This window comes from Orycteropus afer, unplaced genomic scaffold (assembly GCF_000298275.1).
Source record: "Orycteropus afer afer isolate SDZICR_OR568_19922 unplaced genomic scaffold, OryAfe1.0 scaffold00041, whole genome shotgun sequence".
Taxonomy (NCBI): Eukaryota; Metazoa; Chordata; class Mammalia; order Tubulidentata; family Orycteropodidae; genus Orycteropus; species Orycteropus afer.
This window is the reverse complement of record NW_006921628.1, coordinates 5929137-5953688: the sequence shown is the minus strand read 5'-3', so window position 1 is coordinate 5953688 and position 24552 is coordinate 5929137. Positions and strand designations below refer to the sequence as shown.

Sequence of the window (24552 nt, the reverse complement as noted above, 5' to 3'; positions counted from 1 at the left end):
TAATTGCAAAATTAAAGATATTCATTACTCTTGAGTTACATTATGGAATGCTTGTCTCAGCACATCACAGACTTGATCTTCTCACTCTTCTTTTGCACTTTTGTACTGAATGAGTACAGTGGTTTGTGGTAATCATTGCATTGGTGGAAAATGTCACAAGCTGACTGCTTGCTGTGAGGTTCTTCTAAAATTTGAGAAAAGTATGAGTGTGGGGAAAATCAAAGCTGAGTTTTGTGTAGTGGTGGTGTGGTGCTATACATAGGTGCAGACTTGAAAAGGAATTAACCATATATTTGAAGTACTGCAGTTTAGAAAACTTGTACTAAACTTTATGGTTTAGAGGCACCATTTCATATAGTACAGGAATAATTTGTTAAGGAATGTTGGGTAAGATTTAAGGAAAATTAATCATTTTTTAAAGGGTAAATTTGTGTAGTATCGTTTTCTAGGCAAAGATCATGAATTTTTTCATTTCCTAAAATACAGTTTTATTATAAATTGCTGTTACATACATATTCCCCTTCTTTCTTAAAAAGGGATTTAAGGTACTTGTTTTGAAATATAATTTCAAGAACATACTGTATTTGAACTTAGGATATATTTTTTTAAAAACAAGAGAGGTGGTCTTCCCATTAGCACCAGCTAGCTGAATGACATCTTTACTTCAAATGCTAATTAATAATCATCCTGATTTCTCTTGGAGTTATTTCTAGAACAAAGTGAAAAATACTTAATGAAAGCATTGCCAAAGGTGTTACTGTTAATGCAGTTACACGTAAAATACTTGTTTTCGTCCTGTTTCTTTAAGACTTTCTCCTGATAAAATGAAGTCCCTGACATTGTAGGAAATCCTCTGTGTAACTTCATAGTGAGAGCAGATGTAATGGCTGATAAAATTTATTACCCTTAATCCTGAAGGCAACTCTTACGTTGGCATTATTCCATAGCATTTCTGTTTGATATTCTTTCTAATGCTTAGCACTTAAGATTCTCATAGTATACTGGGGGGTGGTATGGGCGTGTATTACTGTAGTTGGCATTACTTGACCAAGAATATGGGGATTGAGCAAGCTGTTATGACTCACCATCCTGGTGAAAACAAGTCTATTAAAGTCAAATCTGTAGAAATAAACAAAGGACTTAATTTGTATTGATGCCAAGCTGGTGCTTGTTTGAACAAAAGCACAGCAGTAACATTCAGAGTTGTCATCCTAGCTCCCAAAATCCAAAGACCAAGTAGGGGATATAAGAAATAGGGTTCACACCAGTATTTGAGGTTTTTATTCTACTTTTTTTTTTTCTCCCAGTGAAACTATCAATGAAACTTTGAATACTTGATTACTTACAAATATATACTTGTGCTCTTTTTTCTGATTTAAGAGTTTGTGTTTTTAGATGTTCTTTCTGGATTGCTCTTACAATAGTGAACTCTTCCTGTATAGGTATGAAATCACCAGAAGAACAACTGGTGTGTCTGCCACCGCAGGAGGCCTTCCCTAACGACCCCCGGGTAATAAGTAGACAGAGAAGTTCTGATTACCAGTTTCCATCCTCTCCATTTACAGACACACTAAAGGGCACCACTGAGGATGACGTGTTGACAGGTCAGGTGGTGACAGTGGAGGAGCAGTGTGTGCCAGCAGCAGAACCGCCTACATTGAGTGAAACCACAGAGAGGACAGTGTTAGGAGAATACAGTCTCTTTTCTAGGAAGATAGAAGAGATTCTAAAGCAAAAGAACGTTTCATACGTCAGTAGAATTTCCACGCCTATCTTTTCAACACAAGAGAAGATGAAACGGCTTTCTGAATTCATATATTCTAAGACTTCCAAAGCTGGTATACAGGAATTTGTTGATGGCTTGCATGAGAAACTAAATACTATTATTATCAAAGCATCAGCAAAGGGTGGAAATTTGCCACCAGTCAGTCCTAATGATTCTGGTACCAAAACAGGATTGAATACTCTGGGAAGGCAAGTCTTACCAATTTCTGCAAGTGATTCCAACAATAAATGCCTCCCTGAGTCAGTTTGTAGTGATGCTTTGAAAGACATCAACTCTAATGAGCATCATTCCTCTTCAAGTTTGGGTGTAAGTGAAGTAGAGATGAACCAGCCACACCATGCCACAGAACTAATGGTGACTTCTGATCATACTGTACCTGGTGATACTGTTCAGGAACCAGTAGAAAAAGAAACAACAAAATCACCCAGTGATGTCAACATTACTGCCCAACCAGCTCTTACAAGTCTTATAAGCCAATTAGAACCTGAAGTATTTAACAGTTTGGTTAAAATCATGAAAGATGTCCAGAAAAATACTGTGAAATTTTATATTCATGAAGAAGGAGAAGAAAATATGCTCTGTAAAGAAATAAAGGTAACTACGCAAGAGGGTAATAGTGATGCTTTGTAGCCTTGTTTTCATTTTTAAATCGTAATTTAATAATGCATAGTTTAAATAACTTAAGTTCAGAACCTATGATCTAAACCTTGTTTTGTGGTATCATTTGAGAGATCATTTGTACACATATTGCATGTATACCTGTAAAATGTTGATTCGGAGCTTTTATTGTTTCTTAAATGTTTTTGTTGTTGTTTTAATGAAGGCAGGAAAATATCTTAGATAAAGAAAGGTAAAATAAGTTGTCATGTTAACAACCCAATATGGTGTTTTATCAGTCAAGTTGAAAAACAAAAATGTCCAGAGATGAGCTACTGATAAAATCTTTTGGTGTTTCCTGTTACCCTGATCACCTCAGGGTTCTCAGCTGTCCTTGTTGATTAAAAAAACAAAACAAAAAACCTTGATGATGCTGAAAAGCTCCCAGTGATAAAAGATTCCTAACTGTAAGGTTTTTTTCTTTCTGCTGAAGCTATAGACTAGACTGGCATTTCAGGTATTTGGTTTAAAGAATATATGCATACACCTGTGTGGGTGTGGGTGTAGGTGTCAGTTATAGACATGTTCTTAGTTGCTGTCGAATCGATTCCAACTCAAAAGCTATACCAAGTGTGTAGAGTAGAAATGCACTGTATAAGATTTTCACGGCTCTGCCCTTTTGGAAGTAGGTCAACAGGGCTTACTTTCAAGGAATCTCTGGATGGGTTTGAACCACAAACGTTTTGGTTAGTAGTCTAGTGCTTTACCATTTGCGTCACTCAGGGACTCCTAAGTATAGGCATAGAACTGAAAAAAAAAAAAAAAAACCAAACCCACTGCCATTGAGTCAGTTCTGACTCATAGCGACCCCCACTGTGTTTCCAAGGCTGTAAGTCTTTAAAGAAGTAAGTCTTTAAGTTGCTTTATCTTTCTCCCACAGAGCAGTTGGTAGGTTTGAACCACTGACCTGGTTGTTGTTATTTGCCGTGGAGTCGGCCCCGACTCATAGCGACCCCTCCTTGGGTTTCTGAGGCAGTATCACTACGGAAGTAGGATTGCCCAACCTTCCTTCCGAGGAGTGGCTGGTGGGTTTGAACCGCCAGCCTTCTGGTTAGCAGTCAAGTGCTTAGGCACTATGCTACCAGAGCTGGTTAGCAATCAAATAAATTCCTTACCCACTATGCTACCAGAGCTGCTTTGGTGAAGGCATGTTGTGTTGTTGTTGTTATGTGCCCTCGAGTTGAACTTGACTCATAGCGACCCCTCCTTGGGTGTTCAAGGCAGTATCGCTACAGAAGTAGATTGCCCCATCTTCCTTCCGAGGAGTGACTGGTAGGTATGAACCGCCAGCCTTCTGGTTAGCAGTCAAGTGCCTTAGACACTACGCTACTAGAGCTCCTTGGTATAGGCATAGATATGTAAAATTTGTAACAATAGATAAAGAAATTGTAACACACAACAACAATTTTATCAGTGATTTAATACTGTAATTAGTACTCATTGTAGGATTTTAATGCTATAAGGAAATGCCTAGCGTTTTGAAAAATAATGCCTTCTCCTATTTATGGAGTTTACTTACCACACCTAAGGGGGTAGTTCTTGCTTATTCTGTTAGAAGCAGCAGAAGGGGCTGTAAATGAGTGGCTTCTTATACCCCAGAGTGGCCTAGAAACTTAGTGCTGCTGACTTGTCAGTTTTAGGATCTCTGTGATATCAGCATGCATAGTGTGATACCCAGTGAGGACATGAAAAACCTGGAAATGCGCATGAGAAGGGAGAGTGCTCAGTGTGCCTTCCTTACCGATCCCTTATGGTTTCTTTGGAAGATGAAATCAGATTTACCAGGAACTCCTTGGTTACGATTTTTGCCCTGTGCGATTAGATGTAGAGCTTCTCAGATTTTCCCCCTGCTCCCTGCAACGTGTTCCCAAGTACAGTACTCTTTGGGGCATAGTTGAATATTGGTGTAGGGCTCAGTGAGAGAATAGGTTAGACACAATCCCGTGTGCTTGGTTTAACTCCACCCCCCTTTTTTTAACCAGTGGCAACATACCTCTGTGACGGCTAGATTGAGGGGATAGGAAATGGATTTACTTTTGAGTAGTGCTTTTAATTAATTCTAGCATAGAGTAAATCGTATTTTTATTGTTTACACAGAAGAAGAAATGACTCTTCTGTGTTTTTCTAATCTGATAGGAAATCACCAGTTGAAACTATCATTCTTTTAATAAATTTACATTGGGAAATTTCCAGCAAAAATGCTGCAGTAGAGTAAAAGGCTTAATGAAAAGAATTTAAGCTTCCTAAATGTTTCTGGGGTCAAAATGACTGGAGTTAAACTAACTGTCTTAACTAGAATGACTTCACATTTAAAGCTGTTTAAACATCATAAAACCCACTGCTGTCAAGTCGGACGGACTCAAAGCAACCCCTCTTGGGTTTCTGAGGCAGTATCACTATGGAAGTAGATTGCCCAGCCTTCTTTCCGAGGAGTGGCTGGTGGATTTGAACTTACAGCCTTCTGGTTAGCAGTCAAATGCCTTAGGCTGTAATTTACATTTTCTTCTGGTCTGAGATCTACCCAGAAGCATCAGAGCTTAGAACAAAGTTAATTAATGTATAAGATGCTGCCTCAGGGGTACAGAAAATTAGCATCTTTGGGTATGACACTCTTGAAAGTTTCAACAGTAGACTATGAGGCAAGCTCAGTTTTATTTGAGAAAGTGATCTGTTCCTGTGCCAGTGAAATGAGGAGGGTGACATTCGGGATCCTGCAGTTTGCTTTAGGGTTCAGAATTCTAACTCTGCATGGATACACTGTTGTATCCTTTGAAAGGCAGTTCCATGTCCCCAGAATGGAGGAAATTGTTAGGGGCAAGAGTCTGTCTTTATTATTTTGCTTGAAGATGTAAACTAGACATACATGGCTAATTTATATGTGAATATCATAGGTACATAGTGAAGCTCTGCTTGAATGCTTTCGGGCTGTTTTGAATTAAGTGAACTACAGTGGTGGTGAAAGTGCTTGCAAGTGTGAAGGAATATACCAGTAATGTGATGGCAAATAATCAAAGACCTGCTTAGAAAGAAAAGGAAAGTGAGTGTGAAGGAGCGGTTACTGATTGGGCTCTGGGGTTAATTTAATGTTGTTCTTTCTGTTACCCCACACTGGCATTTACTTGGCTGTGATTGCTTAGCATTGTAATGTATTACAAAGAGCAAATTCCTAACTGTGATCTTGTGTGCTTTAGGTTGTTTTTCTAGAAAATGAAGAGTGGATTTGATGATCTCTAAAGTCTCTCCTAGAGAATAAGCTCATGGTTAATAACAGTAGTTAAGCTTATCCGTTTATCTTGCATTTCCGGTGTTAAATGGATATTTGCAAAAAAGTTTTTTAATGTTGATTTAGTTGTTTTTCTTTAACAGGAATATCTTATCAAATTAGGCAATACAGAATGTCATCCAGAACAGTTTTTGGAAAGAAGATCAAAATTAGATAAACTATTGATTATTATTCAAAATGAAGACATTGCAGGTTTCATTCACAAGGTAGACTATTCAAATTCACTGCTTACTTTGGTTAAAGAATTGCCTTATTTTTAAATCTTACTGTGTATGAGACTAAAGCTGTATATTTTAAAAACATTATCATAAGTTTTAAAGGGTAGAACTTTGAGGTGGGGAAGTTTAGGGCTTGAGACCTAAATGACTCTTCAGTGAATCAGTTTGTGAGATTCAAGTTTGCACCTCTGCAAATTTTAAATTGCTGTGCATCACAGATCTTCCCTATCACGCAAGTAGTCAAGGCAGAATACTGAATCCTTGAATGCCATGGATCTCCTGATTATCATTATACTGTTCTCATCTCCATTGGTATGTCTCAGGCAAAGCCTGTTTGTACCCCCTCTTTGTTACCCACCCGTTTCCCTTTTTTCTCGGGTATGGAGAAACCCCATCCAGTCTTATGAGCCTAACTGAAATCCTCCTGCTCTCTTTGAAACCTTTCCTGACTGTTCCAGTACCCAGCCTCTTGCCCTCATGTGAATTCTGACTACTCACAAGGTCAGACAGGCTAGCATTTGTTGATTCTTTTTTCCAAGACTACTGTAAACTACTTGTCCTTAGAGTGTTCTCTTCATAGTAGGTGCCCAATAAATGAATGTTGCTGTATATGCTGGGGAAATAATGTTGGAAATACTATTTTTGTACTTGAGTTTCCACAGGCAGTTCACTATCTGGTAAGCCATAGTAAATTCTTTTACACATTTCTTGTAGGTTACTTCACTCCAGACTCATTTCCTTATCCATCCTTATTTCTGTTTTCAATTTGGTATTCTATTTAAACAGGTACCTGCCTTGGTGTCTTTAAAGAAACTCTCCTGCGTTAGTTTCGCTGGTGTTGATAGCCTGGATGATGTTAAAAATCATACATACAATGAGTTATTTGTATCTGGAGGTTTTATTGTGTCTGATGAGTCAATTCTAAATCCAGAAGTCATCACAACTGGTAAGAGTTACGCATTCTCTTGAGCATGTAACTTCTCTTTTTTTTTCCCCCTAGGCTTTTCTGATTAACAATGAGAAATGATATACAGTCACATCATTTTCTTGAGGTTTTATTACCTCTAACTTTCTTTCCTGTTCTCTTAGTCTTTCAAATCATTGCCTCTTAATCTAGTTTTAATGCGAGGCTCTATACTCCTGCTGCACAGAAAGCACCCTTGATTTGTTGTTGGCAGTGATGTATTCTTTTTTTTTTTAATAAATAGATGTTGTGTTCTTTGAGTATAGGGCTATGTTGGTCTCTGTCTCCCTTAAAGAGGGGAAAACGAGAAAGGAAATGGAACATAAAAAGTAGGTGATTCTACATAATATGAACAGACATTTCTGTAATTCGCTTTGAATGAAAAATGAACATCTTTATTTCCAACAGAGAGCCTTAAAAATTTTTTGACATTCCTTGAAGAACTTAGTACTCCCGAAGGAAAATGGCAATGGAAAGTCCACTGTAAATTTCAGAAAAAACTAAAGGAACTAGGAAGGTAAGATTTAGAAAAGAACTTTATAATGATTTTAATGTTAACATTATATATCAGACAGTGTTCAACTGCTCTTCATGAGGTTTTCACTGACCAACTCTTTGATGAGTAGATGGCCCTTTCCTTCTTCCAAGTCTGTCTTAGTCTGGAAGCTCCACTGAAAACTGTTCACCATGGGTGACCCTGCTGGTATTTGAAATATAGGTGGCATAGCCCCAGCCTCATGACAACACGTAAGCCACCACAGTACAACAAACTGACAGATGGGTGGTGGTCCAGTAATACATCAGACAGTGTTCCAACAGGGAACTTCCAGAAATGGCAAGCTGGATTCGTAAGAGGACATGGAACAGGGGTATGATGGATCTTGGCTAAAAGCAAAGAATACCAGAAGGATGTTTGTGTTTTACTGACTATGCAGAAGCATTCGACTATGTGGATTATGACAAATGATGGAAAACACTGCAAAGAATGGGAATTCCAGAACACTAATTATGCTCATGGGGAACCTGTACATAGACTAGGAGGCTGTTGTTTGAACAGAACAAGGGGATACTACATGGTTTAAAATCAGTGTGTGTCAGGGTTTTATCTTTTCAGCATACTTATTCAATCTGTATGTTGAGCAAATCTGAGAAGCTGGATTGTAATGAAGAAGAATGTAGCATCAGGATTGGAGGATGACTAATTAACAACCTGTGATATGCAGATGACACAACCTTGCTTGCTCAAAGTGAAGACAACTTGAAGCACTTACAGATGAAGATCAGAGACTGTAGTGTGCAGTATGGATTACACCTCAACATAAAATGAAAATCCTCACAACTGGACCTATAAGCAGCATCACAATAAATGGAGAAAAGATTGAAGTTGTCTAAGGTTTCCAGAATCAACACCCATGGCAGCAGCAATCAGGAATTCAGATGTCATGTTGCACTAGGCAGATCTGCTGCAAAAGACCCCTTTGCTGAAGAACAAAGATGTCTCTTTGAGACTAAGGTGCACCTAATCCAAGTCATGGGTGTTTTCAATTGCCTCATATGCATGTGAAAGCTGGACAATGAATAAGGGAAAGTGAAGAAGAGTTGATGCTTTTGAGTTGTGTTGGTGGAGAATGCTCAGAGTACCATGGACTACCAGAAGAATGAACAAATCTGTCCTGGAAGAAGTGTGGCTGGAATGCTCCTTGGAGGTGAGAAGGGCCAGACTTTGTCTCACCTATTTTGGTCATGTCAGAAGGGACAATTCCCTGGAGAATGGAATCATGCTTAGTAAAGTTAGAGGGTCATTGAAGAAGGGGAAGGCCCTCAACGAGATGGACTGACACAGTGGCTACAATGATGGGCTCAGGTATAGCAAGGATTGTGGGGCTGATACAGCACTGGGCAGTGTTTTGTTCTGTTGTACATAGGGTCACTACGAGTCACAACCAATGTGACAGCACCTAAGAACACAATTTTACGGTTATGTTCACAAACTTTGTTTTTCTATGGTTGTAGATCATGGAACACTGCTCAGTTTTCATAGATACAGATGTCTTTTGCCAGCCATTGGGAATGTTGATATTGAGTGATCCTGACCATTTTAGGAGGAAGTAGTAGTTTTGTTTAGGTAGAAGTTTGGTGATGCAAGAAAGATACTATCTAACTGTTTTGTGCATCAATGACATACATATGGCAGTAATGAATGCCAAGGTGTGAGGCAAGAGTAATGCTGGCTGTGATGGTTAAGGTTATGTGTCAACCTGCCTGGGCCATGACTCTCAGTGGTTTGGCAGCTATATAATGAATAATTTGGAAGTTTTGTAATGTAGTCATCCTCCAGTTTGTGATCTGATGTGGTCTGGTCATTCTCTGTTTTCTCATAATGTCGATTTCCACGTAATGACCAGGTCTTTGGAATAGCCTTAGCCATGTTAAGTGAGTGGGTATAATTGGACAAGGCTTAATCTCTCCTTGTTAATGGGATTTGTAATTAGGACATTCATTTATATAAATAGATTATTTCTAACTTTCAGAAATCACTTTTTCTACAAGTGATCTGGCAGCACTAGTTACTTGAGAGGCTTCACATAACGTTGAGGGTATCAAGTGACTTTGGAATATTATTTTGGACTACTGGAGTGTCAAGCAGCTCTGTTAGGGTAGTGCCTAAGGTATGTGACTGCTAACCAGAAGGTTGGTGGTTCAAACGCACCAGCTACTCTGCAGAAGGAATACTGGGCAATCTACTTCCATAAAGATACCCTGCCTCAGAAACCCAGAGGGCATGACTATGAGTTAGAATTGACTTGATGGCAGCGAATTTGATTGGAGTGTCAATAAAAAGTACATTTACACGTTAAAAAATTGTGTCTAATACTGGGTCAGCCACATTTCTTGAACTGAAATTAGACCACAGAACATTTGTTTCTTACATGGTCTATGTTTTGTGATGTTCAGTCTTAAAGAATTTTAAAGTGTTTAACTTTTTGTAGCAAATCTTATTTTTAAAAACTTTATCTCTGTCTTCAAATTATTTGAAGTACTTCTAAAGGTGTAACTTATCCAGTTATTTACTGCCCTCATTTTCCTGATAATAGCCAATAGTTTGCAGTACCTGCTGCTTTGTGTCTTCAAGTACAGAAATAGCTGTAGCTTAGAAGTATGTATTGTGTGGTATTTTTTGAAAGATTTATACTGTTTGTCATCATTTCATGTCCTTTATTATAAACTCTAAATTAGCAAAACTGTGTACTAAGTAAAAATGACTGATGGAGATTTTAGTGTAGACTGAGTAACTGGCCCTTCGAGAATGTCCCTGCACATACATGTGGGGAGCACAATTCCTGCTCTCCCTGTCCCCTGAGAAGCAGCCTGTACCAGGCTGTGAGCTAAGCAATGCTGTTACCCTTAGTTACTTAAATTGAGAAATTATGGTCTAATCTGAAGCAAAAGCTGTCACGTTAAATTTTAGAAATGCAGATCTAGATACTTAACTGCTTAATTTTACAGATTGAATGCTAAAGCCCTAAATCTTCTGACGCTTCTGAATGTCTATCAAAAGAAACATCTGGTTGAAATTTTGTCATATCACAATTGTGATTCACAAACTCGCAGTGCTCCAGAATTGGATTGTCTTATCAGACTTCAGGCTCAGAACATACAGCAACGACACATAGTCTTTTTAACAGGTAAAGAGACGTCTCTTAATCTTTTCCCTATGAATTTAGGAATGTGGAGTAAAGAATTTTGTGGGGCTGTGGTGGATGTTGATGATACTGAAAATAGGGATTTTGGGGAGGATCGCATAGTATGTCTATTTTCAAGTATTTTTACTTGAAACTTTCTTGTTTGTTTAGAGAAGAACATCAAGATGCTTTCTAGTTATACAGATAATGGAATCGTCGTTGCAAGTGCTGAAGACTTTATGCAAAACTTCAGAAGTCTTGTGGGCTATCACAACTCAGACACAGAGGAAAACCTTCCGCTGCCTGGTGCTAGTGAGAATCTTGAGTCACAGTCAGGTAACTTTCCAGTAGTTTTCATTTTCTTTAAGGCAGATAGAAAAAGAGGACTGGCTTTGCTCTGTTAACAAATAAGGGAATGCTTGTTTTGAAAACAGTGACCTCAGGGGAAGTGTTTCGATGCATTTAGTGTTCTGATACTTGGCATGCATAAAGCCTGCTCATTTATTATAGTGTAGTCAATACAAGTTGGTAATTGCTAGACTATGCATTTCTTTCTATACTGTTGACTATGCTTATTCTGAGGGTATAAAAGCTCTTTTTGCTGCTGTTGTCAGCAGAAGGCTAGTAGTAAGGAAAACATAGGAAACCAGATACAGGGATTTAGCATTGGCCTACTAAAATAAAACTCCCCAGATGTATAAAACAATTACAAGGCGGTATGGATATCTCTATGTGTAGCTTTAGTCTTCTGTGAGATGGCCTCTGCTTTGGCTCCAGGTTTTGTATAAAATGAAAGATGTACTTACTTTTGTTTTTGATAAAAAGCAGAGATGATCAAAGATTTGATAGCACTAACCAGCTTAGTAATCAGTCCAGTGAAGCTAGATGTCAAAAATATTTATTTTATATTTCTTTTGTCAAATACTGAATTACCGTATAACTTTAGATGCTGTTTTGACATTAACCCCTTTGGAGCTGGGAGTTGGGATTTCCCAACATTAAACGTGAACACATTTCGCAGAAGCTTTTAGCATCGGATTATCTGGACATTCACACCTAGTGTGAGTGTTGTGACTTAAGTGAACTTGTGGCAGAAGACCAAGCTTTAAGGGATTGTGGACTTGCAGATCCTGACGCATTATATTGTGTGAGTAGTGTATAATTTTAAAACTTACTTGTGTATTTCAATAGAGGAGGACTTTTTGTTTTTTAAATGTAGCTCTTTTAGAAAGCCATGAAAAGGATGAAGAGGATATGTCTCTGGATTCAGGGGAGGAAATCTCACAAATAGAAGTATGCAGCAATTTTCATTCAGAAATATTGGCGAAAGAGACCAAAGGATCACGTGGAACAGATCAAAAAAAGAATATTCATATTGAGTTGCAGTCGTCTTTTGACATGCAAAAAAGTTTATTAGAAGATATGACTTACCAAATTGATTCTGAAGAGAGAGCTATTGATAGAACGGGCTCAGAAGAAAACAGCAGTTCAGCAGAACAAGATTTATATAGCAACTTTCAATTAAATATGTCCCATCAGTTTAGTCATTTTAATGTTCTTACTCATCAGACATTTTTGGGGACACCATATTCCCTTTCAAGTCAGTCTCAAGAAAGTGAAAATTACTTTTTATCTGCTTATACTCAAAGCTTGGATAGAGAGCAATCTCCATTTACGTTGGGAAACAATTGATAATTGATTCTACCAGGCCATGTTCAAAAGAGAAATAATTACAGCAACTTTTAAAATATAGTTTGTCGTGGACTTTTTCTGTTTCTTAAAAGTGAATTAACAATTTATATTTCATTCTCTAAACACAAGGTTTCTTGTCCTTTCTCAGTTTTTATTTCATTCTCTAAACACAAGGTTTCTTGTCCTTTCTCAGTTTTTATTTCATTCTCTAAACACAAGGTTTCTTGTCCTTTCTCAGTTTTTCTTTTATTTAAATCATCATGGCCTGTAACAGCTGAAGCATCTGAAAATTGAAATAAATATATATATATTTTTAACATATATTGTTACTTGAATTATCTCATGATGGCACTTTTTAAGTTTTACATTTGTCAGTTGTACTTTGGGCTTCAAATTGAAGCCTCTATTGTATGTAAAACTAGGTCTGGGTAAACATCAATGGCTTTACTTTCTTCTTCTAATGTAATGTCAGATAATACAAACTACTTTTGCTGAAATGATCAACTATTTATTTTGACTTAAGCTTTTGTATAGTGTTTTTACATAGGTATAAGCCAATGATGTTAAATATTTACAAGATTTTTGACTCAGTACCCCAAGATTTACCTAAGAACAGTTTCATTTCAATAATAAACTGTATACATGACTTAATACCAAGCAACACTATTTTTTATCTTTAGGCTTAGCCGTGTAAAAACTGCCTGTTGTTAAAATTTCCCTCAGCTTTTTATTTGATGGTATTTGATAATTACAGTTTTAGTGCTTGTGATTTTAACCTAATTCAGTTTCATCTTTTTAAAAACAGGCTTCTGTTATTTAAAGGTATTCAACAACTTGGAAAATACTTAGCTATAGATTTTAACTGGTAGGTAGCCTTAGAAAAATGAAAGTATATTTTTAACTTGATCTTTAGTAATATTAATTACCATTTATGAAGCACTTTAAGTGCTGCAATACTATAGTGAAATAACTTTTTAAATGCACAGATCAAGTATATGGTTGCTTTAGATGTTAAACCCACATCTGTTGCCGCTCCATTACTAATGCTAAGTTGTAAATGTGTTTTGGGAAAAATAGGATTTAGAAAAGAAAAGCTCACAAAGAGCTTACATGAAATTTGGGTTATTTTGCTAAAAGTGTCTGGAAGTGTTAATTAAGAGAACGTTGACACCTCAAAATGACTTGTGGAAGAATGTTTTTACCAGGTCAGAAACTCCAGACTGAACCACGGTAAGTAGAAAGTTTTTACAGAAAACCCAGGTTGTAAAAAAGGGGGGGAAAATAATAAAAGATTTTTAACTACTAAACATTTACAAAATTAGCTGTGTTTATTACATATAAAGATATACAAACATTTTACTACATAACGTGAAAGCTTTAATGAGGATTAAAAAAAATAAGCTATTTGAAAAATATAACTGAGTAATGAGCACATTTTATATTTTGGGAGACAAATGTGAAGGATTTGGTTTTCTACATCTAAAATGATGAACTAAAAATTCTCTTCTTGATTTGCAGCTAAAGGGATGAGATTAGTTTCCAATTCCTTTTGCTTCTGGAGAAGGCCCTGAAATCACATTGATCTGTTAGTAAGGTGTGTGAGCAGACTTGGAAAGTAATTCTGAACTTGACACGACACTCTTTTCCCGTGTGACTCCAAAATTTGAAAACATAATGTATTAAGCCCAGGATAACATTATGTTACTCGGTCCTAGTTTAAAAGCTTTAATCTTGGCCTTGTTGTATTTTGAATGTTCTGACGTTTTTTCAGGAACTCTTACTCTCGAGTTTCCTCCCTTGAATGTGTAGCTACTACATATTTGCAACACAGCATAAAAATCAAGTCTTGCTTACACTATGGAGCTAGAAGGAGATAGTGTCTGTCCCTTAAAATGGTTGAGTCTCCCATGGTATTTCTAGTGCTTACCTTTACCTTAGTGGCTGATAGAAAAGGCCCTGCTTAGAAGTAAGGATTAGGTATGTCCTCTCAGCCTCACAAATTTCCAATAAGCAAAGAAGTAAATTAGACTTTATTAAAGATTTACTGTGGGTGAGAAGGAGCCCTAGAAGCATAGTGTTTTAAAGGTCTCCAAAAAGTTGCCTGCTTGTACCTACCAGCACCTCCACATGAGAAAGGTGTGACAGTCTGCTTCCACAAGCATTTACAACCTTGGAAACCCTATGGGGCATTCCGAATACTCTGTCCTACAGGGTCACTATGACTCGGCACCAATGACAGAGGTTTTGGTTTATTATGTGAATTAACCATTACTCAAGTTACATGTAACTTGGAGCTAGCATTTAAAAAACTAAAAGCTGCTTTCTGTTTTACCCATCTACCCTCAAATGTAGGGCTGAGATTCTAGCTCTATAGAAAGAAAGGGTAAGTAACCCTTGAACCAACCAACATTTTGAAATGCAAAGGTGGGGGTGGGGTCGAATAATGACTGGATATGGAAAGGGGTACCAAACCAGTGTGTATTTCTGCTATTTGCAAAAAATAAAATGCTACCAGTTTTGGAAATCTGTTTTTTATAGCTCAAGGATAGGTTATAATCTTAAATAAATATTGGATGTGTTAACTGATTTCATTTTTTACTTGTTTAAAAGCACAATAATGAGAAGTAAGAATCCAGTGCTTTGAGGGGGGGAAATACACAAGGGAACTAGTTTGATAAGATCTTACATAGAATCTTACACCAAATTATTCTTTTGGACATGCATCAATGCTCTGTTCTGAACACTGCCAACACATTCATTTAAAAAATAAAGTATGGACCACATTGTAAAGAATTTAAGCATAAATTTTTTTTTTTTTGAAAGGGTATTTTTTTAGAGCCTTATTAAATGTTTTATCATTCAAATGTATGTATTTTTCATTTAATAAAATTGTCTTAATAGTGGAATTGTCTCATGATGTTTTTCTACTGGAGGAAATATTTTTAAAGATGCCAATGTAAAAGCTGAATCCAAGAATGAATGCAATTCCATTGTATTCCCATTCAAGATTAATATACTGGCAGTGCTAAAAGTCACATAAACCACAGAACTAACTAGGGAGTTCAGACGCTTGGCCATACAACTGTTCTCCCCATCCGTCAATATATGGAAAAGCACGTACCTGTCTCAGTTCTGATAGTCCCTTCAGGATTGCTTGCTGTCGATCCCTGTTTTTCACCAAGTTAGGATTAAGAAGTACATCCCTGACATGGTCAGATTCTTGCTGTTCTTGGTCACAGTCTGAAGCCAGAATAAACTGATGAGTCAAACACCCTAAACCAAACCACCCGGTATTTTAAGAATTCATTTAATAAAATGGTATCCTAGCTAAACACCTAGCAAACTAAAGTTAGAAATACTCAAAAATTTAGTAATGGACTGTGGAAAAGAAATACTAAACCTAAGGTGAGGCATAACATTTTATACAAGTAATAATGGAAAATGTGTGCTGCAACAGTAATTTGAATGCAGGGTTAAGAGGGTTTAATTTCTACAATAAAGATACTTGTAATTACTTACTATGTGAATTTTGGTGCTGAGGATTCTGGGTTGAAGGCCTAGATAATGGTGCATCTGGATCCAGGTAATAGATCTCATTAGTTCGGACATAGGGAATAAAATGGGATGGTTCAGAAATCTCAAATGGTAATTCCATGTGTCTAGCTCCTGGGATCAGATTCTCTCTCTCATAACTGTTGATTTTGGGTGATAAGTGCAAGAGATTAGTCTGAGTTTGTTGGGTTCTTTTTTCTACTGCTGTAACTGATGATTGAGACCTAGTTTGAAAAAAAAAAAAAAATTAGGGACCAAGAAACTTTAATACAAAATTGCACATTTTACATTAAGCACAAGCTCTGGTAGCATAGTGCTTAAGGCACTTGACTGCTAACCAGAAGGCTGGCCATTCAGACCTACCAGCCACTCCTCGGAAGGAAGGTTGGGCAATCTACTTCTGTAGGAATACTGCCTTGGAAACCCAAGGAGGGGTTGCTATGAGTTGGGTCCTACTCAATGGCGCGTAACAACAGATTAAGCACATCTACCCTTTAATCACATTACAGTTTATTCTAAATGTGCCTACAACACTTTTTAAGAGCACTAAGTTACATAAAGAAGCTTGAGTTCTAGAACCTTGCCATAAAAAGCACATCAAAATGGAATTACCTGCAGTTTTCACTAGCACTGGCTGAGAACATATCTACCCTAGCATAAGATGAGAGCCAGCGAGCGAGGCTGCCATTGAGTTGGATCTGACTCACAGCAACCCTTCCTTGGGTTTCTGAGGCGGTATCACTACGGGAGTAGATTGTCCAATCTTCCTTACGAGGAATGGCTGGTGGGTTTGAACCACCAGCCTTCTGGTTAGCAGGCAAATGCCTTAAGCACTATGCTACCAGAACTCCTTGTACCCTAGTATAGGGGAAATTAAATTAAAGTTGATTTTCATTCATAGATTGCAAATTTGCCTACTCACTGAAATGTATCTGTAACCACAAAATTACAACTCAGCACTTTAGTGATGCTTCGTAGTCATGCGTACAACTATAAAATTTGAGTTGCCCAGTACTCTCATGGTCCAGCTAAGGCCAAACAAGGTGACAAACTGGCACCTTTCAGCTCTAACACTCTAAACATATGTCCTCAGAATCGTCTACTTGGTACCACTTTTTGGTGGTGGTTGCTTTTTGGCAACTATGCTGTTTAAAATGGCCCTCAATCATACTTCTAAAGCGCTGTCTAGTGTTCTAAGCCCAAGAAGACTCTGTGGTATGTGTTAGAGAAAATAGAGTTAGGTGAGCTCCTTCAGGCAGGCATGCTGGCTGAGCGTTCAGTGATAATAAATCAAGAAAATATTAAATAAGGTGTCTGCATAAGGCAATGTTGGGTATTGATCGGATGATGAAAATGTGAATGGAGGCTCACAAGAAAATAACCTTGTATTTCCCCTAAGAGCAATAGTTCAGGCTTAGCTAACATTCTGAGAACTCTTAAAACCAGGCAGCTCAAGCACAAAGGCAGAGAATAAAATTCTAAGAGTTCTGCATATGCTGTTTTTAATCTCTGACTGATACTTAAATTTCTCATTGTCTTTAACCATTTTTTCAGTGCCCTCATAATCCAAGCATAATGCCTATTCCACTGTTGATATACCTGGAAAAACAAAACTGCTTAGCTGAACCTGAAGATAATAATAGATGATGGAAAAGGTCCTGCCTGGGATACTTAGTCCCAGTGCTAAGTTTGAATTAAGAGGCTTCCCATTCAGTTGTCAGCTAGTCACCTCTTCAAGCTCCAGCTAAAATACCATCTTTCCTTAACTCTGCTGCTCTCTTAAGAAAGTCACACCCTTTCAACTCCTTGCTGTCTTCGTATATATACATGCCTGATCTCACGTAGAATCTAAGCAGATGTTTGATGCCTCTTACACCACACAGAAAGCAGTAAATGACTACAGAACCAATCTCATCCATAACATACCTTTCCCTGCTGAAAGGATGACTTTTGGGAGGTGAATCTTCCTAAAAAAGGGATAGATAAATGTAAATAAGGAGTATATAGCTTTTCCCAGCTGTCCCCACAAAGATTTTCGTGGTTAGTAATTTAATCTGAAGATATCTGAACAATAGATACTGATCATGGAATAGAAAGATGTAGAATTTTTCTAGAGAGTCAGATGCAATCCAGAAACTTCCTGATCATATAAATTGTCAACTGTCTATATGGAATACAAGCACAAGTTTCAGCAAAGAATGGCATTCACAAAGTGTAAGCTTTTTCTGTATCTTTTGGCTTTGCTTCCACATAGCTTTATTTACAAAAGCAGGTAGCAGGCTAGATTGGTCCATTGCCAATCCCTGTATAAACTTAAGCACATTTCTAGAACTCTTGTTTAAATGCAGAACAGTCTTGTTGAAACTACATATGGAGAACTATTCTGAATCTAGAAACACCACTACGTGCTTGAAGGTAAATTTAGGACAGAAAAGCTTTACCTTTTTGACTAGATGCCCCCTGAACCCTGAGCCAGTTTCTTGATGAGATGCATGAAGATCTTCTGGTGAAGTGTCTTCATTCTGAGCCAGGTGTCCAGGATTCTTTCTTTCTACCAACTGAAGGAGTTCCATCTGTCGTCTTACTTGTTTTTCTTCTCTCTGCTTTTGAAGCTGTTGAGGGTACTTTTCTGATGTTGTAACGTATCTTTTGAGTGGCTTGTTTATATTCCAATCTGGCCTTTTAAGACATTTTTTCATGTGCTTTATTTGTTTCTCTGTTCTTATGAACTGGTTACAGTGGTCACTAAGCCAACTGTTAGCTTTTTCTAAGTTGGCTCCTTTATCTGGACTTAATTTGTGGTTATTCTTAGTGTTAAACTGTCCACTAAACTCTGCAGAAATCTCAGGAGATGGACAACCTATAATCTCCCTCTCAATTACTGCTCCACAGTGTAATTCTGCATTGAACATTCCTGTATTCAAGTCATCTGGGGAAAAAAGAAAATTCAGATGATTTATTCTTAACACCATTTTCTCTCTCTCTATATATATATAAATTTTATTAAGGATTGTTTGGGCTTACACTTAACATAAACAAAATATCCTACCTAGTTGTCATCTTGTATATCTAAGTCTATTGCTGAGAAAACCCTAATAATTTTTCTGTCACATGTAGTAGCTCACATTTTTTGATAAAAAGCAATTTAAGAGCTCTTTGAAAAGAGATTACAAGTTCTCTTATTATCCTGGTATGAAATGAAGAACATCAATATAAAATATCTGGAAAATGTCCTTTAGCTTTTGTTTTTTAAACCTCAGAGGCACTAGGTGTTTCTTATAACCTCCCACTTAGTGCCAAGTTTTTAGATAACTACTGCTAAAGACATTAAGTTAATAATGTATTACATGTAATTTAAATCCTAATCTATGCACCTTAAAGCTAAGAACCAGATCTTGCTTTGCAGAAGAACGTCCTTGATCATAATCTTTGTTTTCCATTGTGAAACTGGAAAAAGTCACCACTCAAAAAAGATCATACTTGACATTTCCTTACTACTAAAGGTTCAATGACACGCTCAGCTATCACAGTAACAACATTGCAAAGGCTCTTTCACATGATTAAAATTTCAATTATGTAATCTGGTACTGAAAGATGGAGCTCTAGGCAGTACATTTTTTAAAAAAAAGGACAGTCTAGAGATCTCCTAACTTACCTCAGACACTTACAGGAATAAACTCTATCAGGTGTGCTCAGGCACAGGAAGGCTGCCCGCCTGCAGCATTCTTGTACTGGACATTTTCCTTTTGCCACTCCAGACCCATTTCCTACCCCTCTCTGCCCTACTCCTGCTATGACAGAGTGAATCACATCAATGGGTTTCTAAATCCTCTGGGTTTTGGTTCTGTCAAGAGGGTCCTCAAGCAGATTAAGAAAAGGGGAGTGAGGTCAGTCTATTTACTCCACTGGTTCATTTTCCTGTGAGCTGACTCAGGCTGATGACTCCCTTAACTAAAGGCTACTGCTTCTCCCAGGTGATTACACAACCTCTGTTGCCCTCTGGGTTCTGGTAACAGCTTAATTGCTCGTAGCACAGTCAGTGCACCATGTCTTGTGATTCCCTTATATCTATTCCTTTGGAAATACTCCATTTCTAAATAAACCATCTTGAATTACCCTGTTTTTGGACACTGACTGATTAAATTCCTTTATTTAAAAGAGCTATCCACAATCTCACCATCTTAAGAAAAAGTTTCACCTTTCCTTAATTAATATGTAGGATTGAAATAATTTTGGTATTTTTCTAGACATAAGGGAAGGATTAAACCAGATTGTTCTATGCTTAAGAGCAAAAAACACCAAGAGTGCATTTAGCAGAACTTCAATTAAGGAAGCAGTTGCCCTGGCAAACTGCTTTGCTTCAGTTTTCTTTAACTTCTCTTTCCATCATAATGTAGGCTGTTGGTAGTGGTGTTAGGTGCCGCTGACTCCAACTCATAACAACCCTAGGTACAACAGAACGAAACACAGCCTGGTCTTGTGTCAGCTTCCCATCCTTGCTAGGATTGAATACATCGTTGCAGCCACTGTGTCAATCCATCTCACTGAGGGCCTTTCCCTTTTTCACTGACCCTCTACTCTACCAAGCATGAAATCCTTCCCCAGGGAATGGTCCCTTCTGACAACATGACCAAAATAGGAGAGAAGACGTCTGGCCATTCTCACTTCCGAGGAGCATTTCGGCTGCACTATTGCCAGGACAGATTTGTTAAGTTATTCTGGCAGTCCATGATACTGTCAGTATTCTTCACCAACATTACAATTCAAAAGCAGACTCTTCTTCGGTCTGTCTTATTCATTGTCCAGCTCTCACATGCATATGGAGGTGACTGAAAATACCATGGTTTGGGTTGGGTGTACCTCAGTCTTCAAATAGGTATCTTTGCTCTTCAACACTTTAAAGAGGTCTTTTGCAGATTTAGCCAGTAAAATATGAAGTCTGATTTCTTGACTGCTACTTCCACGGATGCTGACTGTGGAACCAAATAATATGAAATCTTTGGCGCCTTCAATTTTTTCTCCATTTATCATATTGGTGTTCAGTGGTCGAGTTTACTGATGTAGACTATAACATACTCGAGTTGGATGAGTTGGACATGACTCACAGCAACCCCTCCTTGGCCTTAGGCACTACGCCACCAGAGATCTTTGATGTAGACTGTTCTTATGTACCGTCAAGTTGGACATGACTCATACTGACCCCTCCTTGGGTTTCCCAGGCAGTATCACTACAGAAGTAGATTGCCCAACCTTCCTTCCAAGGAGTGGCTGGTGGGTGTGAACTGCCAGCCTTCTGGTTAGTAGTCAAGTACCTTAGGCACTATGCTACCAGAGCTCCCTGATGTAGACTAGTTGGTATTATATTAAAATATGGTTAAAAACTGGCAGAAAGCAATGTTGTGTTACGGGAAGGATTTCCCTAAGAAAATCAAGGGCTTGCAGTGCCAAACCCTGGAGTGGCTCTTTGGTATCCTGAAGGCAACACTACCTGTTAACTTATGGCCAAACTGGTTTTGTCTCTTTTTTAACTTACACCAGGATCCCTGAGGAGCATGAATACTGATAGGAGGGTCACTGGTCACTAGTGGAAACAAAAAGGTGTCCCAAAAAGAAAACTGAAGGCATTCATAATAAGCATGGAGAATTATTGATAATGATACACAACACAGATATTAACTAATTACCAATTTAAAAAATTCAAACCAGCACATGAAAAGATATTCAACATCACTATGAGAGAAATGCAAATGAAAATCCCAATGAGATACCAACTTATACACACTAACAAAAAAACAAACTAGTTGTTGGAAAGTCGATTTTGATCTTGATGAGTCCAGGTCTTGCAGAGCAAAACTGCACTACAGAGGGTTTGTCAGGGCTGTGACTTTTCAGAAGCAGATGTCAGGGCTTTCTTCTGAGGCACCTCTGGTAGGTTAGATCTGCCAACCTTCTGGTTAGTAGTAGGGCACTTAAGCATTTACATATCACATTCAGAGACTCCTTTTTTGTACATACTAGAATGGCTATACTAAAAATTTCTGACAGACAATAACAAGTATGGTTGATGTGGAGCAACTGGAAACCTCGTACACTGCTGGTGGGAATATAAAATGGTGCAGCTGCTATGGGAAAGTTTAGCAGTTCCTCAAAGTGCTAAACAGAGTTACCATATGATGTAGCAATTTCACTCCTAGGTCTATACCCAAGGAAACTGAAAACATATCCACAGTAAAACCTGTTCATAGTGTTCATAGCAGCTTTATTAATAATAGCCAAAATAAGAAATAACCTGGTATCTATTGATGAACAGATGAAAAAAAAAAGATGGTATAGTCATACAATACAGTGTTACTTGGCAATAAAAATGTATTACTGATAGACGCTATAACATGAACACACTGAAACTTTATGCTAAGTGAAAGTAGTCAATCCACAAAAAGATCATATATGGTATGACTCCAATAATATGAAATGTCCAAATAAGACCAATCTATAGAGACAGAAAATAGATTAGTGGTTGCCCAGGTCTGGAGGGATTGGAGGATATGGGGAATGACTTCTAATGGGTAGAGTGTTTATTCTTGGTGTGATTAAAAACTGATTGCGAGAATGGTTGCACAACTCTGAATATACTAAAAACCACTTGAGTTGTACACCTTTTTTTTATGGTAGGTGAATTATATGTGAATCAAGTTGTTAAAAAAAGAAAAAGAAATCCATGACATTAGATTCTTTTAATTTCTAATTCACTTACACTTAAAAACTCCCAATTCTTATATTTTAAACTTTATTCACAATTAAAGCAATTAGAATTAAGTAAAATTTAAATGACAAATTATAAGGAAAATACCTGTTTGCACACCAGTATCCTTCTTTGGAGAGGTTGTATAATTGAGATATGTATTCATCTTGCCACCAGATTCATCAGAGCTATGCTTTGAATTTGAAATGTTAGTGGATGCATTACATTCCGTTTGTATTGTACCAACTGGTAAGGAGAAATAAATTATCTAATAAAATAACAATTCAGGAATATTAACAAATTATGTATGACATCAACTAAACACTCAGCAAGACTTTTTGTTAAATCAATTAGTATGAACACTGCAATGAAACTTTAGAAGAGCTAGCCTAAATTTTCTTGAAAAAGTTTAACCCATTGCTGTTGATTTAAATCCAACTCATAGCAACCCTGTAAGGTCAGGGAAGAACTGCCCCATAGGGTTTCCAAACAGAAGCAGACTGCCTCATCTTTTTTTTCCCTCAGAGCAGCCTTGGGGTCTGAACCTTTGGTTAGCAGCTGAGTGCTTAATCACTGTGCCACAAGGGCTCCTACAAAAGGTCACTTTTATTTATTTTATCCTTTACTAAATACAGGTAGATCAGTTAATATTTTTCTTCATAAGAACAAGTATAAAAGTACACATTTTATCTATCTTACAGGATTATAGCTAAGCAGCATATAATAAAATTTATATAAAAAGATAATTGAAAAGTATAACACTATTGAGTTGTATTTCAACACAATTTCCCAAATAAAATAAGCATTGCTGTTTATGAAGTTACATTAGTTTGAACTTCAATAACTCAACAACAAAAAGACAACCCAATTAAATAAGCAAAAAACATTAACAGACACTTCACCAAAGAGGACATTTAACAGCCAACAAAACATATAAAAATATGTTCCCAATCATTAGCCATCAGAGATGGCAATCAAAACAATGAGCTACCATCTCATCCCGGCTAAAATGGCACCGATCGAAAAACAGAAGACAAGTAATACTGGGGAGGATGTGAGGAGACTGGAACCATTATGCACTGCTTGTGGCACTGTAAAATGGTACAACCTGTATGGAAAATGGTATGGCCCTTCCTCAAAACACTAATAATATAACTACCTCATGATCTAGCACTCCTACATATATACTTAATAGAAGTGACATGAACAGACATATGCATACCTATGTTCTCTGCAGCACTATCTCCAAGAGCAAAAAGATGGAAACAATCTAAGTGCCCATCAACAGATGAATGGACAAACAAAATGTGATATGTGCATACAATGGAATATTACATGACCATAAAGAATAATGATGAGGCCTTGAAACATAGTGTAGATGAATCTGGATGATATGCTGAGTGAAACAATTACAAAAAGGACAAATGTATGATCTCACTTTTTTAAAAGATAAAAATATACATAAACCAACGTTCATTGCCAGGTGGATAAGGGAGAAGATAAAATACTCTTTCGAAAGTAGACACTTTTTCTTGGTGATGGGAAAGAAATACCAATGATGGGGAAAGAACACACACTTTGACAAAGGTAAATGGTGTCACTAAGAAGTGCTGCTGTTGTTGTTAGGTGCTGTCAAGTTGGTTCCTACTCATAGCAACCCCATGTACAACAGGACGAAACACTGCCCAGTCCTGTGCCAGCCTCACAATCCTTGCTAACCTGTGCCCATCATTGCGGCCACTATGTCAATCCATCTCATTGAGGGACTTACCCTTTTTCGTCGACCCTCCACCTTTCCAAACATAACATCTTTCTCCAGGGAATGGTCCCTTCTGGTAACATGACCAAAGTAGGTGAGACGAAGTCTGGCCATTCTCGAATCCAAGGAGCATTCCGGCTGTACTTCTTCCAGAACAGATCTGTTAGTTCTTTTGCCAGTCCATGGTAGTTTCAGTATTTGTTGCCAACATCACAA

The 24552-nt window shown here is 37.6% G+C and overlaps 2 protein-coding genes across 2 annotated transcripts in view; one reads left to right on the top strand and one right to left on the bottom strand.

The window, feature by feature from the left end:
* The window catches only part of TASOR (transcription activation suppressor), a 61495-nt gene extending 49212 nt beyond the window's left edge, over positions 1 to 12283 (top strand). Inside the window, exons 18-24 of the mRNA XM_042780466.1 lie at positions 1443 to 2380; positions 5810 to 5932; positions 6731 to 6890; positions 7317 to 7425; positions 10416 to 10594; positions 10763 to 10927; positions 11811 to 12283. Of these exons, the coding sequence (XP_042636400.1) occupies positions 1443 to 2380; positions 5810 to 5932; positions 6731 to 6890; positions 7317 to 7425; positions 10416 to 10594; positions 10763 to 10927; positions 11811 to 12283 (2147 nt within the window). The remainder of the gene's footprint in view (positions 1 to 1442; positions 2381 to 5809; positions 5933 to 6730; positions 6891 to 7316; positions 7426 to 10415; positions 10595 to 10762; positions 10928 to 11810) is intronic.
* Positions 12284 to 13775: 1492 nt separating this feature from the next.
* Positions 13776 to 24552, bottom strand: part of CCDC66 (coiled-coil domain containing 66) — a 102701-nt gene continuing 91924 nt past the window's right edge. Inside the window, exons 14-19 of the mRNA XM_042780464.1 lie at positions 22686 to 22823; positions 18277 to 18764; positions 17762 to 17802; positions 15803 to 16059; positions 15405 to 15523; positions 13776 to 13850 (exon numbers count right to left, since the gene is read on the bottom strand). Coding sequence (XP_042636398.1) covers positions 13776 to 13850; positions 15405 to 15523; positions 15803 to 16059; positions 17762 to 17802; positions 18277 to 18764; positions 22686 to 22823 — 1118 coding nt within the window. The remainder of the gene's footprint in view (positions 13851 to 15404; positions 15524 to 15802; positions 16060 to 17761; positions 17803 to 18276; positions 18765 to 22685; positions 22824 to 24552) is intronic.